We start from the raw sequence: 14,281 nt of genomic DNA on the forward strand, positions 1-14,281 counted from the left end.
GTTTACCTGAAACTAGATCACAGTACTTTGAAGGCTTTCATTCTATTGCCTTCTAAAAAGAATTTCAGAGCACTCTTTTTACATGAGATAGTTTCTGCCACCTATGGTGATCTTGCTTATGCGTTTTTTTTTTTGTCAGAAATATTACGCTCCACATTGAGCTGTGCACAAAACCGAATATCTGTGTTTGTCAGGGCCCATACTATACCTATGTATCATCCAGGAGATGGCATATGGAAGTAACTCCAAACAGAATCACTTAAAATATGATCTTACCTTAATTTAAATCACTAAAATAGGACACTTACTTAGCTGTGGTATCACAAGATGAAGTCTTTAGTGGTAATACTTGCTTAAGGTATTGATACTTTATTCTATAATTTTCCTGCCCGAGCATCACTGTACTCTCTTCTACTACAGAAACAGTTTCTGTAGCCATGTGGTTAGCTATCCTGCAGACCTGATCTGGCTTAAAACTAAACCAGAACACTATATATATATATATATTTAAGTAGATGAGTTCCCAGATCCGTTTCAAAGTGCAGCTGCATGAATAGTTGGGCTGAGACAATGCAAGGGGTGGTATACCACAGAAACCAGCAGCAGGTGGCACAAGAGGTGAGGCCAATAAGCCAATATTGCTGCCAAACACTTTGCAAGTGAATATATAGCCCAGAGTCTAGTCAGCAGTTCATGTATATAATTCAGTTAGCTTCAAACTAACTGTACTGGTTGCAATGAATTCCGTACAGACTGCAAATCCCTATAGGAAGTTTGAGTGAATTCATGAGTGGCTTGCTTGCACTGAACGCCATGCTATGGTCATAGTGATACCAATGACATAACTGTCTCAGTATTAAACTAACAGCGTATCAATAGCCCAAGCTGAAATCAGTGCTTCCTTGCATAGGCACAAACAGCAACCACAACTTTGCAAAATTGCAGGCCCGCAGTAAGGCCGGACTTAAACACTCACCCATTCTGTAGCTCTAAGACATTCAGGTAAAGAGGATTCCACATTCAGATATGCCATACCTGCTGTGAGGAAAAATAAAAACCATGCTTTAAAAACAGGGTTGCTGAATACATCATTTTCTCATTAATACAGAACATTTGCCTAAAGAATAAAAGAGTGAAAGTCCTGGGATACAATACCCTATAATCACAAAACATAACCATAACATCTTTCATGACAGCAGAGAGCAACATGCTACCTGAGTCCCAAAAACCAGAATTAACCGCATTTTAAAATCTCTATCTTGAAAGCTAAGCAACCTGGGAAAATTTGAGTATGGGCTTTCTAAAACCTAATGCTGCAAAATTAGAGCCAGCTCTGCAAGTATAATTTTATTTTATTAATTCCACATTAGCCATAAAAAATCTTTCCAGTGCCTATTTGCCTATTAGTTGCTGCTTGACCTAAAATTCTTATGAGGAGTAAAATTATTCAGAGGGTATGATTATTATGAGCACTAAGGACTGCAGTGCCATCCAATGGTAAGATGGTCTTTCGCAGCTATAGCTTTCTAATGAATTTCCACCTCTACCTGCTTCTACCACAGCATGATATTAACCTTAAATGCACTTTGAAATACCTGAAAAGGTTGAAAATATCAGAAGCAGCAAAATGTGTGTGTATATACACATTTATTATACACTCCTCCCACACACGCAGCTCAACACATAATCACTGGCGAACAAAACTTCAGGGTATAGAAAACAGGTAAGTACTGCTCCTTTGCTCTTCACACAGAACTCTGATTGAGAGATCATTTCTTCAGGCTTGTTTAGAATAAACTCTTGTTCTGTGCAAAAAAAGATTATTTCCACTCTAACAGGGGCAGTGAGCAGAGTTTTTGGTATCCTGGTCTTACTAATAGGATTCTGATTACCTAGTCTCAGCACTTTTGTTTCAGAACACCTGAAGAATAAACCTGACAGCTAACCCAACAACTACTCACGAAGAGTCCAGAAATCAAAATAGGATGCTTTAGCCAGTCACAAATATTGCCTCATCATATAACAGAACTTGCGTATTTGCAAACTTTCCTCAAATTGCTTTTAACCAGCGAGAATGAAGATGGGATATGAAATACATACTGGAGTCTGGACAAGCACCTTCCTTTTTTATACAGTGGAATTAAGTAATGGGATCAAATCCTTTCTTTTGGCTTCTCCTTTTCTTTTCCAGTGCCAAACTCTAATGGACAATTTACCAATTAAACACTCTGAATCAGAACACCTTGGGAACAGGAAGGAATGTGCCTCAGGTTACACAGGTTGGAATTATTTTGGGGAGGAATTGCCTTCCTCTCTAAAGTGCGAAAAGGACTGTGTCCTGAGATCATAAAATATTTTCAGTTTTGCACTATTGTAAGTCACCAGTAATGCCTTTAATCCCTTCTGCCATTTTCCTGCAACACTTTGAAGATTTTGCAACTTTTAGTATTTCATAAGTTAGATCTTAAATTTCATATAGGCTGTTAGGAAATGTTTTGCTGCTCTGGAACATGTGGAGAGTGCAATTTGAGGACTAAATATCTATTAAATGGTTGCACACATTTGTAGGGCACAGGTCTCTGATCCACACCTTTTTTTTTCAGCCCATATTCTAGACTGAAACGGATTTAAGACCTTCTGTTCAACTGGGACAGGCATCCAAAAGTATGGAGCTGCAGAGTCAACTTCAGCACTGGGGTAAACATGCATTACCCCCTTTGACTTCAACTGAAATTACAAGCCCTTAAACCAGAGATTAATTTATCCTCTTTACATTGCAATCCGGGACTGCAAATGTCATGCAACAGGCTTTCTCATAAAATTTCCAATCCACTCATTCCTACTACCTATTCTATTCTATCTCTACCATCACTAAATAGTGTTTTAAGATTTTTTTCTTTTAAATTTGTACTAGTTCCTATCAAGAATGAGAGAGTTCAGAAGTCACTGAACAAGCCTTCAAAACAAGCCAAGCTAAACAAGGGTTAATTTTACAAGTAGAAGCATTTTAGTCTAAAGTATTTTGTCAGTGGGAAAAGAGCATGTTTCACAGTGAAGAATGGAAAGGAACAATGTAGAAAATTAAATGACTTTCAACTCCTAATAACTTTCCATCGCTTAAAGCAAAGTTTTCAAAAATACACTAATAGTTTTAAGATACTATGAATGAATGAAATTAAAACAGAACTTGAATTATTACTTGATTAACAGGTCAAGGATGGTCTCTGCTGTCATGTAGAGCCTAACTTAGAAAGGCAAAGTCTATGCCTGAGACCCTACAGCATTTCTGCAAAAAATAATTCCGTGCTATACTTTAGATTTTTATATTACTGTGTGATGGGGATGGCCACGGTTACTGCACACAAGAGAGCAATACCTCCAGTACTTGTTCTGGAGCAGGAAAAAGAATAGTTATGACATGCAGCAGTTCTGCAGCCTCCTCAGAGCCTTGCTCTTTCCTTTCCATGCCACCCCATCTTCCCTTCCTTCCCCCAGTACATCGGTCCGTGGTTGAGATGCTTCATCTACTGAGCTTCTAAATTTCAGTCTCATACCTGGAGAATCAAAGAGGCACTGCAATGGGCAATACAGGATATTAAGATATAATTATCACTACAGAATCAATACTAAAAACAGTTAATTTAAAAGAGGAAGACATTACATGAGCAGCTCTGCTCCTACCCAATAGTCTACAATAATGTTTCCAAAGGAGATACCAACTGAGTAAACAATTTCAGTATTTCTTTAATGCCATATGGTATTAACCATTGGAAGAGAGTGACACCAAGTGGTTACTTTTGAGTGTGTATATTTTTTGCTACAAGTACTTTTACCTCTCAGCAGCCTCCTTACTAGAAATTATCTTTAGGGCCAGGTTAAGTTGCTAAGATTTGAGAAGTCATAAGAACTCATGCAATAAATTAGGTAAAGGTAGGAGACCAGTGAGCTTTATGTCAGTGTAGGAATCATGTTATAACATTTTAAAGACATCCCCCTGAAACTCAAGATGAGGTTATACAATCCACGGTTACAAGTGTACAGACACCCTAGATGACAAATTTACCACAAATGAATGGCATATGAGATACAACCACTGTGAACTTCTTCAGCTCTGAAAACATGTCTGAGCTACTGCAGATAAAGCATTTTAACCAGTAGATGGCACCATCCAAAATATTAACACCTGATTGTGACATCACCTTGTAATTAATTGTATTAATTCACAAAATCTGTGTTGCTTTTAAATCCAGTTTTGATTTTTGTCATGTGAAACATATTTTTTCCGTACGTTTCTCCTGCTCATCAATATTATCTGCCTTCATTTTCCAGTCTGCAGCTTCTGTGGTTCCTGATATAGCTTATTTCCTACATCAGTTTGGTCCTGTGATATAAAACTGTCCACATTCTGGTCATGCTCCCTATTAGGCCATGTCTACAACAAAGGCTCTAACAAACCAGACCACTTTCATGTCGCTTTTCTTTCCCAGTCATTCATGAATATGCCGACTCTTTCTGCAGACAGTGTATCTGAAGCTTGTGAACATATGTGCCATTCTTCTACACAGCTGCACTCTCCTCCTTCCACCAAGGACTTTTGTTTTGCGTTGCACTGCATCTTTGCCTAAGATGCTCTACTGCAGCGGAACTTCAGTAATTCTGCAGCATTTAGGGTTCATGGTCATCTCCCATAATCTCAGTCCTTAAGTGCCCCGCTTGCTTTGGAGCAAGGATTTTCAGTATTTGATGAAATTTTCTGCTGCACACTGACAAACTGAAACGTACTTTCTAACACTTGTTATACTCCCACGATCCTGAATTTATCTCCTTTTTAGCACTAAGTCCAGCCTCTAGAGTATCTTCTGTTTTCATTAGGAGACAAGGTCAAGTGAACCACATACTTCACACAGATTAGAACTCACAGAAGACCTTACTCTGCAACAAAGCTATGGCACTGCTTCTGAAGTGTTTCAGAAAGAAGCTGTCCTGGATAAAAAGATGTACATTCTCCCTAACAGATTCAACACTGAGTCAGGATTAGCAAGTCCTTCTCCTCATTAATTTAACACACCTGAGTTCAAATCTGTTAACTTCTCCTTCTCTAATTATGAGTTAAAACAGAAAGAAAAGCCAAGATCAGGAATTATTTTCATGGAGCACTGCAGACCCAGGGTGGATACACACACCCAGGTATCTCACTAGAAATAATACAACCTTATACCCATCAATACCTTTTCTCCTCACATTCTCACCCTTTGATCAGAAGGAAGTGTTAAAAACAGGAAATAATTATTTGAGGCATCTTTGCTTCTAAATGCAAAAGAAATTAGTCACTGCAAGTTAGCTGAGCCTGAATGTTACTTTGTGTACTTAACCACAGTATTTAAAAAATGCAAACTAAAACACATCTTTTACCACAGAAATCATACTATGAGTTAGAAGATATCAATCTTGATCCTTATCTTGCATACAGTAATGAAAATTAAAAATAATTTCATCGTAATAAAACTGATACTGATGTCAGCATAAAATCAGAAGCAAAACAGTCTATTATCACCAAAATACAATCTCCAATTGCACTAGATTTAGCTTCTGAACTTAACAGGTGCTTCAAAGTATCCAAGACATAACACGTGAATCGTAAGTCTTGTGTGATGCTGTAATATAAATGAGGGGAAAATCAAGATAGAACTGAACTTTTCACAGTAACAATCCTGAACATTTCAACTACAACAAAAAAAAGGAAATCAGAACAAGGAACGCCTAAGACGCAACACCAGAAGGACATATTAGAGGATGCTAGTCAAGTCTGAGCTCTGTTTAACACAAGACTGTATTTCTGTTAAATAAAAAAAGAGAGGTTGCTGTAGAGTAATGGAATAAACATGCACATTGCAATAGAATAAAGTGAGCTGAATGTGAATGACAACCTTTCCAGCTGTACACTGGAAACGCAGCCCACTGGAACTGCCTTAATATAAAGTTGCGTTCAAAATCAAACAGTGAAGAAACAATATGCATCCTATTTACAGATACTTTAATGGGGATTTATGACACTGGCTGTTTTAAACTAGGTCATCCCAAAATCTTGAATATTGTTAGCAGAAAGGCAAATAAAGACTATAACATGATTAAATTGGGTAAGTCATTTTAGTGGGTTTCAAATTAAACAAAAATAATAGACTTAGTTTCATTGTTCTGTTAATGTTCCTTTTTCAACTCGAGGCCAGGCTGCTTCACATTATTTTGTGGGTAGCTACACCTCAGTCTGTATTAAGGGATACAGAAAAATTGCTACAAGCCCCTACAACTGTTACAAAGAAATAGGACTAGGTTGAGCACTCTCACCTGCTCAGCAGGAGGAACTGCAGAATTTGCTACCTATAGAATGCACTTGATGTTTCTCTAAGGTGGCCTACATGCCCTTAACATTGCTTTAGCAACACAAGCTGTCAAAGAGATGAACATTTAACATAAACAAGTATCTAACTGTAGCGTCTAATTGTAATTTTTAAGTGTGCCATTTTTTTACCTATGGATGTCATTGCATGTACTATTGCTTTAACTGTATGTAAAAATAAACTAAAAATAATTCAATAGTACATGCACCAATTAGCCATACTGTTCTGAAATATGAGTCGCAATGTATATCATTGCTGTGAATCGTTCCTTACTTCTTTTGCATACATTTATGTACGTAACAGTGGGTGAATATTTATAATGCAGTTTACGTCCCTGAAAATTTCCAATTACTAGAGAAAAGCATTCATTGAACCAGATCAACACATTTTAAAACGTTACTGGTCACACATCGCAGTTGCGATAGACTGAAGGTTTGTGTAGAAATGTAAGATACACTGGTAGTTCTTATAATCTCTTATTTTCTGGATTTCTCTGTGACATCTGTAGCTGAACATCAATTTGTTGAGGACAATAGATGAGTTTTTGTTATCCAAGGCAATTAATTCTGTGACAACAGCATACATTTCGCAAAATATATTGTCCGTGAACCACTGGCTGAAGAATTTGTACTGTTTTTATTTATTATGCCCATTCAGGTGACATAAGCACAAGAGACTGTATGCTATCTGCATTTATAAAATGTTTATGCACTGCAGTAATTCAACTGCATGTAGCTACAGTTTTACAAGCTTTGACCTGTTCTAGGTAGGATCAGGTTTATGCCTGCATAAGAAGTAGCCATCCATAGGTTGCAGGAATGCTCTCTGGTAACATTACAGGGACTCATCTCTCAGAATGGATCATGGAAACACAGCAAGACTCCCCACATATGTTCGTTAATTCTTGACCCTGAAATAACAGGGAAAAGGGAAAGCAGCAGAGTTGCTAAATTTGTCTTTATGTCTCCAGGTCCAATAGGTCAAAAATTCACCACTTCCTCCACATAGACTCAGGATAAGGATGCAGCCTCACAGCACCCAGAAAAAGGGAGAGGTGAGATGCACTCACCCATCCTTTTGCTTGTACTAACACTGAAAGGTTTCTGAATGGACGGGAACCCTTTTGTTCATGGAACTAATACCATAATTGCCTAATTCCAAAAAACCACATAGAGAGAATGCCCATTTCATAAGAAACGCAAAAAATCTTTCTAATACCATCTGCTAACGCCACTATACTACACGCAGCAGCTGACCAGAGAATAATGTTTCACTGCTTATCTCGGTTAAGTCTTTTTATCCTGTTAAGACACTTTCCACAGCTTGCCTTTTCCTGTGGGCAATTAACCCTCTCCCATATTTCAGGCCCCTCATCTCACATCTCTGACTAGCGCTCTCTTCTCAAGAGAGCATCTAAGCAGCCTAATACAATGAGTCTCTAATGGGATGGCATTCTGGGGCTGAACACTTCCAAAGACCGCATGGTACAAAGATTAGGAGGAGCTTTCGCTAGCAGCAATGGCTAAGTGGAGCAAGGGCTGCTGCTAAGCGATGAAATACTTGTCTTCAGTGACATTGACATATCTTCCATTCCTCAGTCACTGCTCTCTCCAGTTCATACCGTGCCTTGGGCGTTTATGGCTGAATTCACTCAAAAAAATGACAGATCTTAGAAATCCACTCTCACTGCCTCATTTCAGATCAGTGCGCATGCTACAGAGATACCAGGTATGCAAAACCAGCACCAGGCCTCAGAAATGGCATGTTCCAAAAAACTTGTGAATGACTAATCCAACAAAGAGACACTGGCCGACATAGGAGAAATTCCTGGCTTTGGAAACAAAAGTGTGCTCTAGCATTATACATGGGAGAATTGTGCCCATATGTTTGGAACATCTTGCCTTGAAACTCAGGAAGAAAGAGATTCTCTCTCTAATATTAGGTATCTAGGCCTCAACTTCATCTGAAGTTGCTTTATTAAACGGGTGCAATAGCATGGTGAATGTTTACCTACTGGGATAGCACTATAGCTCCTTGCACAGTAATAGGCATTTCACAGACGCAGAAATCAAAGAATTGAGGACAGATGCTCAAACTCCACGCTGAGTTTCTGGCATCACACATTCCTTTAGATGAAAAGGTATGGGACAACTGACAAAAATGTTTCACTCTGCAGATTGCATAACAGTGAATAACAAATTCTCCATCTTCTGACTGCAGTGAGGAAGAATACAGTCGTCTTCTCCCATCTTTGAAGTAACATATGCACATACACACACATTTTGTGCGCTGCCAGACCAGATTGGTACAACCAGACACCTGCTGCAAGATTTGGTGTTTTCCCTACAGTTCCTTCCTCTGGAACCAGAGGACTGCATGAGAAATTGTTTCGAATTTCTTGCTCCTCTTGCCCCAGATGAAGAGCTTGAACACATGACTCAGAGCACTTCCTCGCGGCTCAGAAACGAGAAGGCGCCAGCCTGGCATCAGAAGAGCTAAAACGAGCGGCTCCGCTCTTCCCCAACTAATCCAGCCATCTGTTAAAAGCTGGGGCTCCCCATCCCAATCCCCCTGCGGCCCTGCACCCTGCCGGGAGCGCCCTACCTGTCGGCGCGGCCCGGGGCCAGGCCGGCGCGGGGGCCGCGGGGAGGCGGCAGCCCGCCAGCTCGGCCCCGTTCGCCCGCCTCCAGCAGCGGCTCCCGGAGCCGGACCGTCGCCTCGGGGCGGGGGGCAAGGGCAAAGCGGCCCCCCGTGTGCCCCCGGCGGGAGCAAGGCGCTGCTTCGCTTGCCCGCCCGGGGGGTGGGGGGGAGCGAGGCCGCAGCTCCTCTCCCCCCGCCCCCCCCCACCACAGAGCGCTCCCGCGCGCAGCGACCGTTAGCGACCGTTAGCGCCGCGCGCCCCGCGCGCCCCCTCGGCCGCGCCGCTCCGCAGGCCCCGCGGCCGCCCCGGACATCGCGTCGCCGGGGCTGGCTGCGTAGTTCCGGCGGGAGAAGGGAGGGGTGACATGCAGAGCAGGCAGCCGCGGCCTCGGGAGCAGCTGGAGCCCGAGCTGCCGGAGCAGCGGGCGGCGGCGGCGGCGGGGGGCCAGGCCGGGCGCGGCGTCCCCACCATGGAGATCGAGAAGGAGTTCCACCGGCTCGACCAGGCCGCCAGCTGGGCCGCCATCTACCAGGTGAGGGCAGCGGCCGGGCCCGGCTCTGCCCCGGCCGCGGGGCGGGCGAGGGGGGAGCGCCCTTCCCTCACCGCTTATCTGCCGCCGCCTCGTTCCGCCCCCCGCGCCGTCCCTGCCCGGCTGCCCAGGGCCCGGCGTCGGGGCGCGCTGCCCTCCGCCTCCCCCTGCCCTGCGAAGGAGCCCTCGCCCTCCTCCTTCCCCGCCCTGCCGGGCTCGCCGGGCTGCTCGGCTCTGCCCTCCTTCCCCTTCTGGCCGGCCGGGCGCTGCGGGCAGAGGCGGGGTAGCTCAGTCCCGCGGGGTGCCCGGGGGGGGCCTCTCTCCTCCCGGCTCCCCCGGAGCGAAGAAGCCCCTCAGCCGCCTCCTTGCCGAGGCTGGCGCGGGCGGAGGCTGCTGGCCGCCGCCACCCCGCCTCGGCCCTCGCTCCGTCGCGCCGACCCTGCGGGCTGCCGGCCCGAGCCAGGTCCTCAAGCTCCCGGGGCAGGGAGGCTCCAGCTCCTCGCCTCTGCGGAGGGAGCATGCAAAGAGTTTTCTGTGCTTGATCTCTCAAGCACGCTCTTCTTGTTCCAGGTTCCACGGGGGAGGGGGGAGCTAAGCATGGTCAGAATTGCTCAGTAACCCTTTAAAACTGCTCGCTTCCTAACCTTGAGGGAGTAAATCCGAGTATAGCTTGTGTATTGTACTTTTTTTTTTTTAACTGCGATGGGCAGCGTTACATACACCTGGCTTTTCAGTCATTTTTATAATACAGTAGTTCTTTAAAATGGTTTGTTAGTAATATTTATGCAATCATCTAGTTGTATTTTTTTATTAATAGTAATAATGCTTCATTAAATTGTTTACTGTCTTCAGCTGTTTAGCGACAGATGTTTTAAAAAAATTATGTGGCAAATGTGGATGGTTGTGAAAATTTTTGCAAATTGAATACAACTCCAGAAGTACAAGCAGCAGAAATTAAGGCTTTCATCTGTAAAAAGTTCTTTGTGCAACCACTTATCCAAAATGAAGTATAAGATAAGATGAAGAACATGAATGGTTAGGCTGATGTGGTTCGGTGAGATTGGGTAGCACTACTGTAAAATCCGTCTGAGTACTTAGGCTGGTATATTAGATATTCTAATGAGTTTTAAATTCATATGTTGTAACATAGAAGTTGAGCTTTCCCTTTCACTATGAATTTCTCTGGCAACAGGCATTTAAAAAAATAAGTGGAGTTTTATCAAAGTGAAGTAAATGAAGTTCAGTTTCAGAATCATGGCATGCAAGTTCTAAAAGTAGTACCTTGCAGGATGAACATCTCCAGTCTCCGGTTGTTTGGCAATTAAAGATGGAGAATAAGCATGACATTTTGAGTATGCTTTTCAGAAGATCCATTTTTGGGGTATTTCATTTCCTGCAGTGTTCCAGTGCTTGCTAACTCTGTATCAGTTGAAGTCATGTGCGTATATGACGTTATGCTTTTACTAAACTGTTCTTGACGAGTTGGTATGTTGCAGGCTCAGTGCTCAGGAAATGATTTTGAGTAATACAGCTATGTAATGGAGATGGTATATTTCTATGGGCACAATTTCATCACAGAAGTGAAATGTGTAAGGAGGCCTAAGTTTAATAAGAATGAGGGACTGTGGCATATTTTCAGTGTGGGGTTACCATTCAGTGTTATTTTTGTCCCACTGCACTGTGGCACAGAGTGAGGTTTGTTTGAGGGCTAAAATTCAACTCAAAAAAGATGGAAGTCATTGTTTTGATTTGCATCCAACTACTGACAAGCATGAGAGGTGGGTTTGAGTATTTTTTTTTTTTTAAGTTGTTTGGTTAGTAAGTTGTGCATCTGTGTCATGTAATTCAGTGGCTTTCTGCATCCTGCATTTACGTATCAGGTGTTGACATTTGACATACCATGTATATCTCAAGTAACAATGCACTTGGTTTTAACCTGTGTTTTTAATGTCTGCGGTGTAATATTGATGTTTCACTTGTCCTACAAATACCAGTCTTTGCATGAAAAATGATAGAAGTGCAATAATGTGTGTTATTGGTGCAGTCTTGTATTTCTGAAAAAAGCCTTCCCCCAGATTAATCAGGCCACAAGCTTCCAGTATCGAGATGTTACAAAGGTAACTACCAAATGCCTAAAATGTATACCAGTGTTCTGAATGAAGCATAACAGTTTACTAACCGAGTCTCTTCCTCTTATTTCTTGTTCAAATCTATTGTCTAGAGGTACAGAACTGCCCTGTATCTAGGGAAGGAATTATGAATACTACAGGGAGCTGAAGCTAATTTGAAGGATGGCTACAAGGAGGCTTGTCTGGGTGCCACGTGACTTTGAAGGGCTAAAAGTGTCCAAGCTTCATTTTTTTGGATGAGGGGAAGCTATGCTAATCTACGATAATAGTATGGTTGTGAAAAAATACAATTTTAATATATAAATATTTTTAAAGCATAAATAATCACAGGAAGGAGGCAAAAACATCTCAAAAAGAAGAACTTCTCTAAGTATTTGTGTATGTCAGCATGTGACAATCATATCTTGGGTACTGTATGTTTAGTGGAACTGTTCTGGTTCTCAACTACAGCTGGTCAAAAACAGGGTAAACACTGAATTCTCAAATTTTTTTTTTTTTTTTTAAAAACACCCAGTAGCCTCCCTCATTTTCTTGTTTTTTCCCTCATTTCTCCCTCTTGCCACAAGAACCATGAGACCATGTGAAGTTTGTTCAGAGGCCCAGTATACAAAAAGGGCCAGTCAGGCCCTGGCCTGTGCTTGTATGGTAGAGGAATTAATTATAGAAGATAATGAATAAAATGAGACTTATTCTAAGTATGAAAGATTGTGAAAATAGCTACCCAATCAAATTAAAGTCCCCTTCTGTAAAGCAACAAGTTAAAGAAAAATGGGCCCCGTATTAAATGTGAACTTTGCAATGTGATACTGTGTTGAAGGTATGCAATCTAGAAAACAAATGTTTAAGGGTAGGTGAGTGATATGTGCACTACGTAAATATCTTTAGAAGTATCAATAGGAATGAAAAGCATTCATCCTGGAGATGTCTCAACAAAAAGCAATAGCCCAAAGCTAAGAAAAGCACAGTTTAGGCTTGCTGTTAGTGGAGGGGAGAGCAAGATAAAGGAAGAGATTCTTGTCCAGAATAGCAAAGGGTCATTGAATTCTCATTTGCTCACAGTGAATTCAGTGTGAGATTTTAATAGTAGTTCTGTATGCAGAAATCTTCCAAAATTTTGGAGGTGTTCTGGTTTCTATCTGCCTGTCCATGATAATAGAATGAGATAGTATCTTAAAAATACAACCCTCAAATACAGGTGGAGTTGCTTCTTGTGTTTATATGAACTACATGTGTAGGCCTTAGGAATATTAATTGAGCTAACGATATTAAGTTTAATGTGCTTAAAACATGAAAGAGACTTTTGAAATATTACTTATCTACCATACAGCTTGGGAATCTAGTACAATATTGATGGAGGCAGAGTTGAGGCTGTTGGTTTTCACAGAAATTTCTCTAGGGACTCTCATGCAGAGTTTTCCTGGTGAAGACACCAAATTATACCAAAATATGCACTCTCGTGGTCCACTTTTTACAGTGGGTAGAAGATAAAATATCAAAGAACTGGGTATAGTCTAGATTTTCAAATATGTCTGGAAATGAATATATTAAAGACAGAACTGCACTGCTGTATGTGCTCTGGAAAACTGAAGTATAATTACAGTTTGGTTTGAGGCCTGTAAAAAGAGTATTATAATTGTTCTTAGTTTCTTTGTTAACTTTTGAAGGTATTTTGAACTAATATTACTTGAATGTTGCTTTTTTCCAAGTCTCTCTTGACTAGGCCTAAGAAACTCATTAACCTTCATATTTTGTAGTATTTATCTTATTCAGATTATGGGGGGAGGTTTAAAAAAAAAAAAAGTATTGTGAATATTTTGGGGCGTTGTCTGTTGCATTGGCTTCCAAAGAAAAGCAGTATACTTGCAACGAGCAGCAGATCTTGTCTGGTTTACCCGCCCTCTGTCAAGATGGAAAAGGCATGGAAAGCTTTTTTTTTTTTTTTTTTTTTTTTTAAATGTATTCATTGTCTCTGGATAAATAGTCATAGAATATGCAGATAGATTTTAATGTTGAAGTAACAAACTGTAAAATGGTTGCCCCTGTAGACTTGTAATGGTGTGGTTGTGTTGTATTATTTAAAGTAAACGAACAGGAAGTTCTAGTGTTTTGGGTTTATAAGCCTCTATGAGAATTCAGACTTCATGCGCTCAATAAGCATTTGGGTTACTTTTTTGCTCTGGTGCTAAAAAGAACTGCAAGCTTTTTTGTAACAGATAAATTGTGGCATGAGCAGGACTTATTATAAATGCATCTTTGTGCCTGATTCTGCCAGTTCTTGCTGCTTGGAAATGCAGGTCTCTGCATGCATACCTTGCCACTTCGTAACTCATGCTATGTTGATTCATTCAAGGCTTACTTTAATTGGTTCTGGATCTGGGAAGTTAGCAGATTGTTGCAGGGATTCTGTTTCTTCCTACAGTACAGCTCAGGGGTATTCCATGTTTTCCTGTGAAGTACAGCCACAGGATCTTGATGCAGCTGTGGGAGAGACCAGCTAATGATAGAGTAAGTAGCAAAGTCTCTGTACTTGCGAACTCTATATCCTCCCTGTGAAAACCAAGGTTTACTTTCGATCAGAAACACT

The 14,281-nt window shown here is 41.4% G+C and overlaps 1 protein-coding gene and 1 long non-coding RNA gene across 5 annotated transcripts in view; one reads left to right on the forward strand and one right to left on the reverse strand.

The window, feature by feature from the left end:
• The window catches only part of LOC104150045 (uncharacterized), a 164,485-nt gene extending 155,150 nt beyond the window's left edge, over positions 1-9,335 (reverse strand). Inside the window, exons 1-2 of one of the 2 annotated variants that reach the window (XR_011135313.1) lie at positions 9,003-9,335; positions 977-1,038 (exon numbers count right to left, since the gene is read on the reverse strand). This is a non-coding gene — a long non-coding RNA (uncharacterized lncRNA). Of the gene's footprint in view, positions 1-976; positions 1,039-3,376; positions 3,541-9,002 lie in introns of those variants that run through there. The other variant, XR_011135314.1, reaches the window with a different exon arrangement.
• Positions 9,336-9,365: 30 nt separating this feature from the next.
• Positions 9,366-14,281, forward strand: part of PTPN1 (protein tyrosine phosphatase non-receptor type 1) — a 46,579-nt gene continuing 41,663 nt past the window's right edge. Inside the window, exon 1 of one of the 3 annotated variants that reach the window (XM_068912478.1) lies at positions 9,366-9,571. In XM_068912478.1, the coding sequence (XP_068768579.1) occupies positions 9,404-9,571 (168 nt within the window). In that variant the 5' untranslated portion in view covers positions 9,366-9,403. The remainder of the gene's footprint in view (positions 9,572-14,281) is intronic. The other 2 variants (XM_068912480.1, XM_068912481.1) reach the window with 2 other exon arrangements.

Source organism: Struthio camelus, chromosome 18, assembly GCF_040807025.1.
Source record: "Struthio camelus isolate bStrCam1 chromosome 18, bStrCam1.hap1, whole genome shotgun sequence".
NCBI classification, from domain to species: domain Eukaryota; kingdom Metazoa; phylum Chordata; class Aves; order Struthioniformes; family Struthionidae; genus Struthio; species Struthio camelus.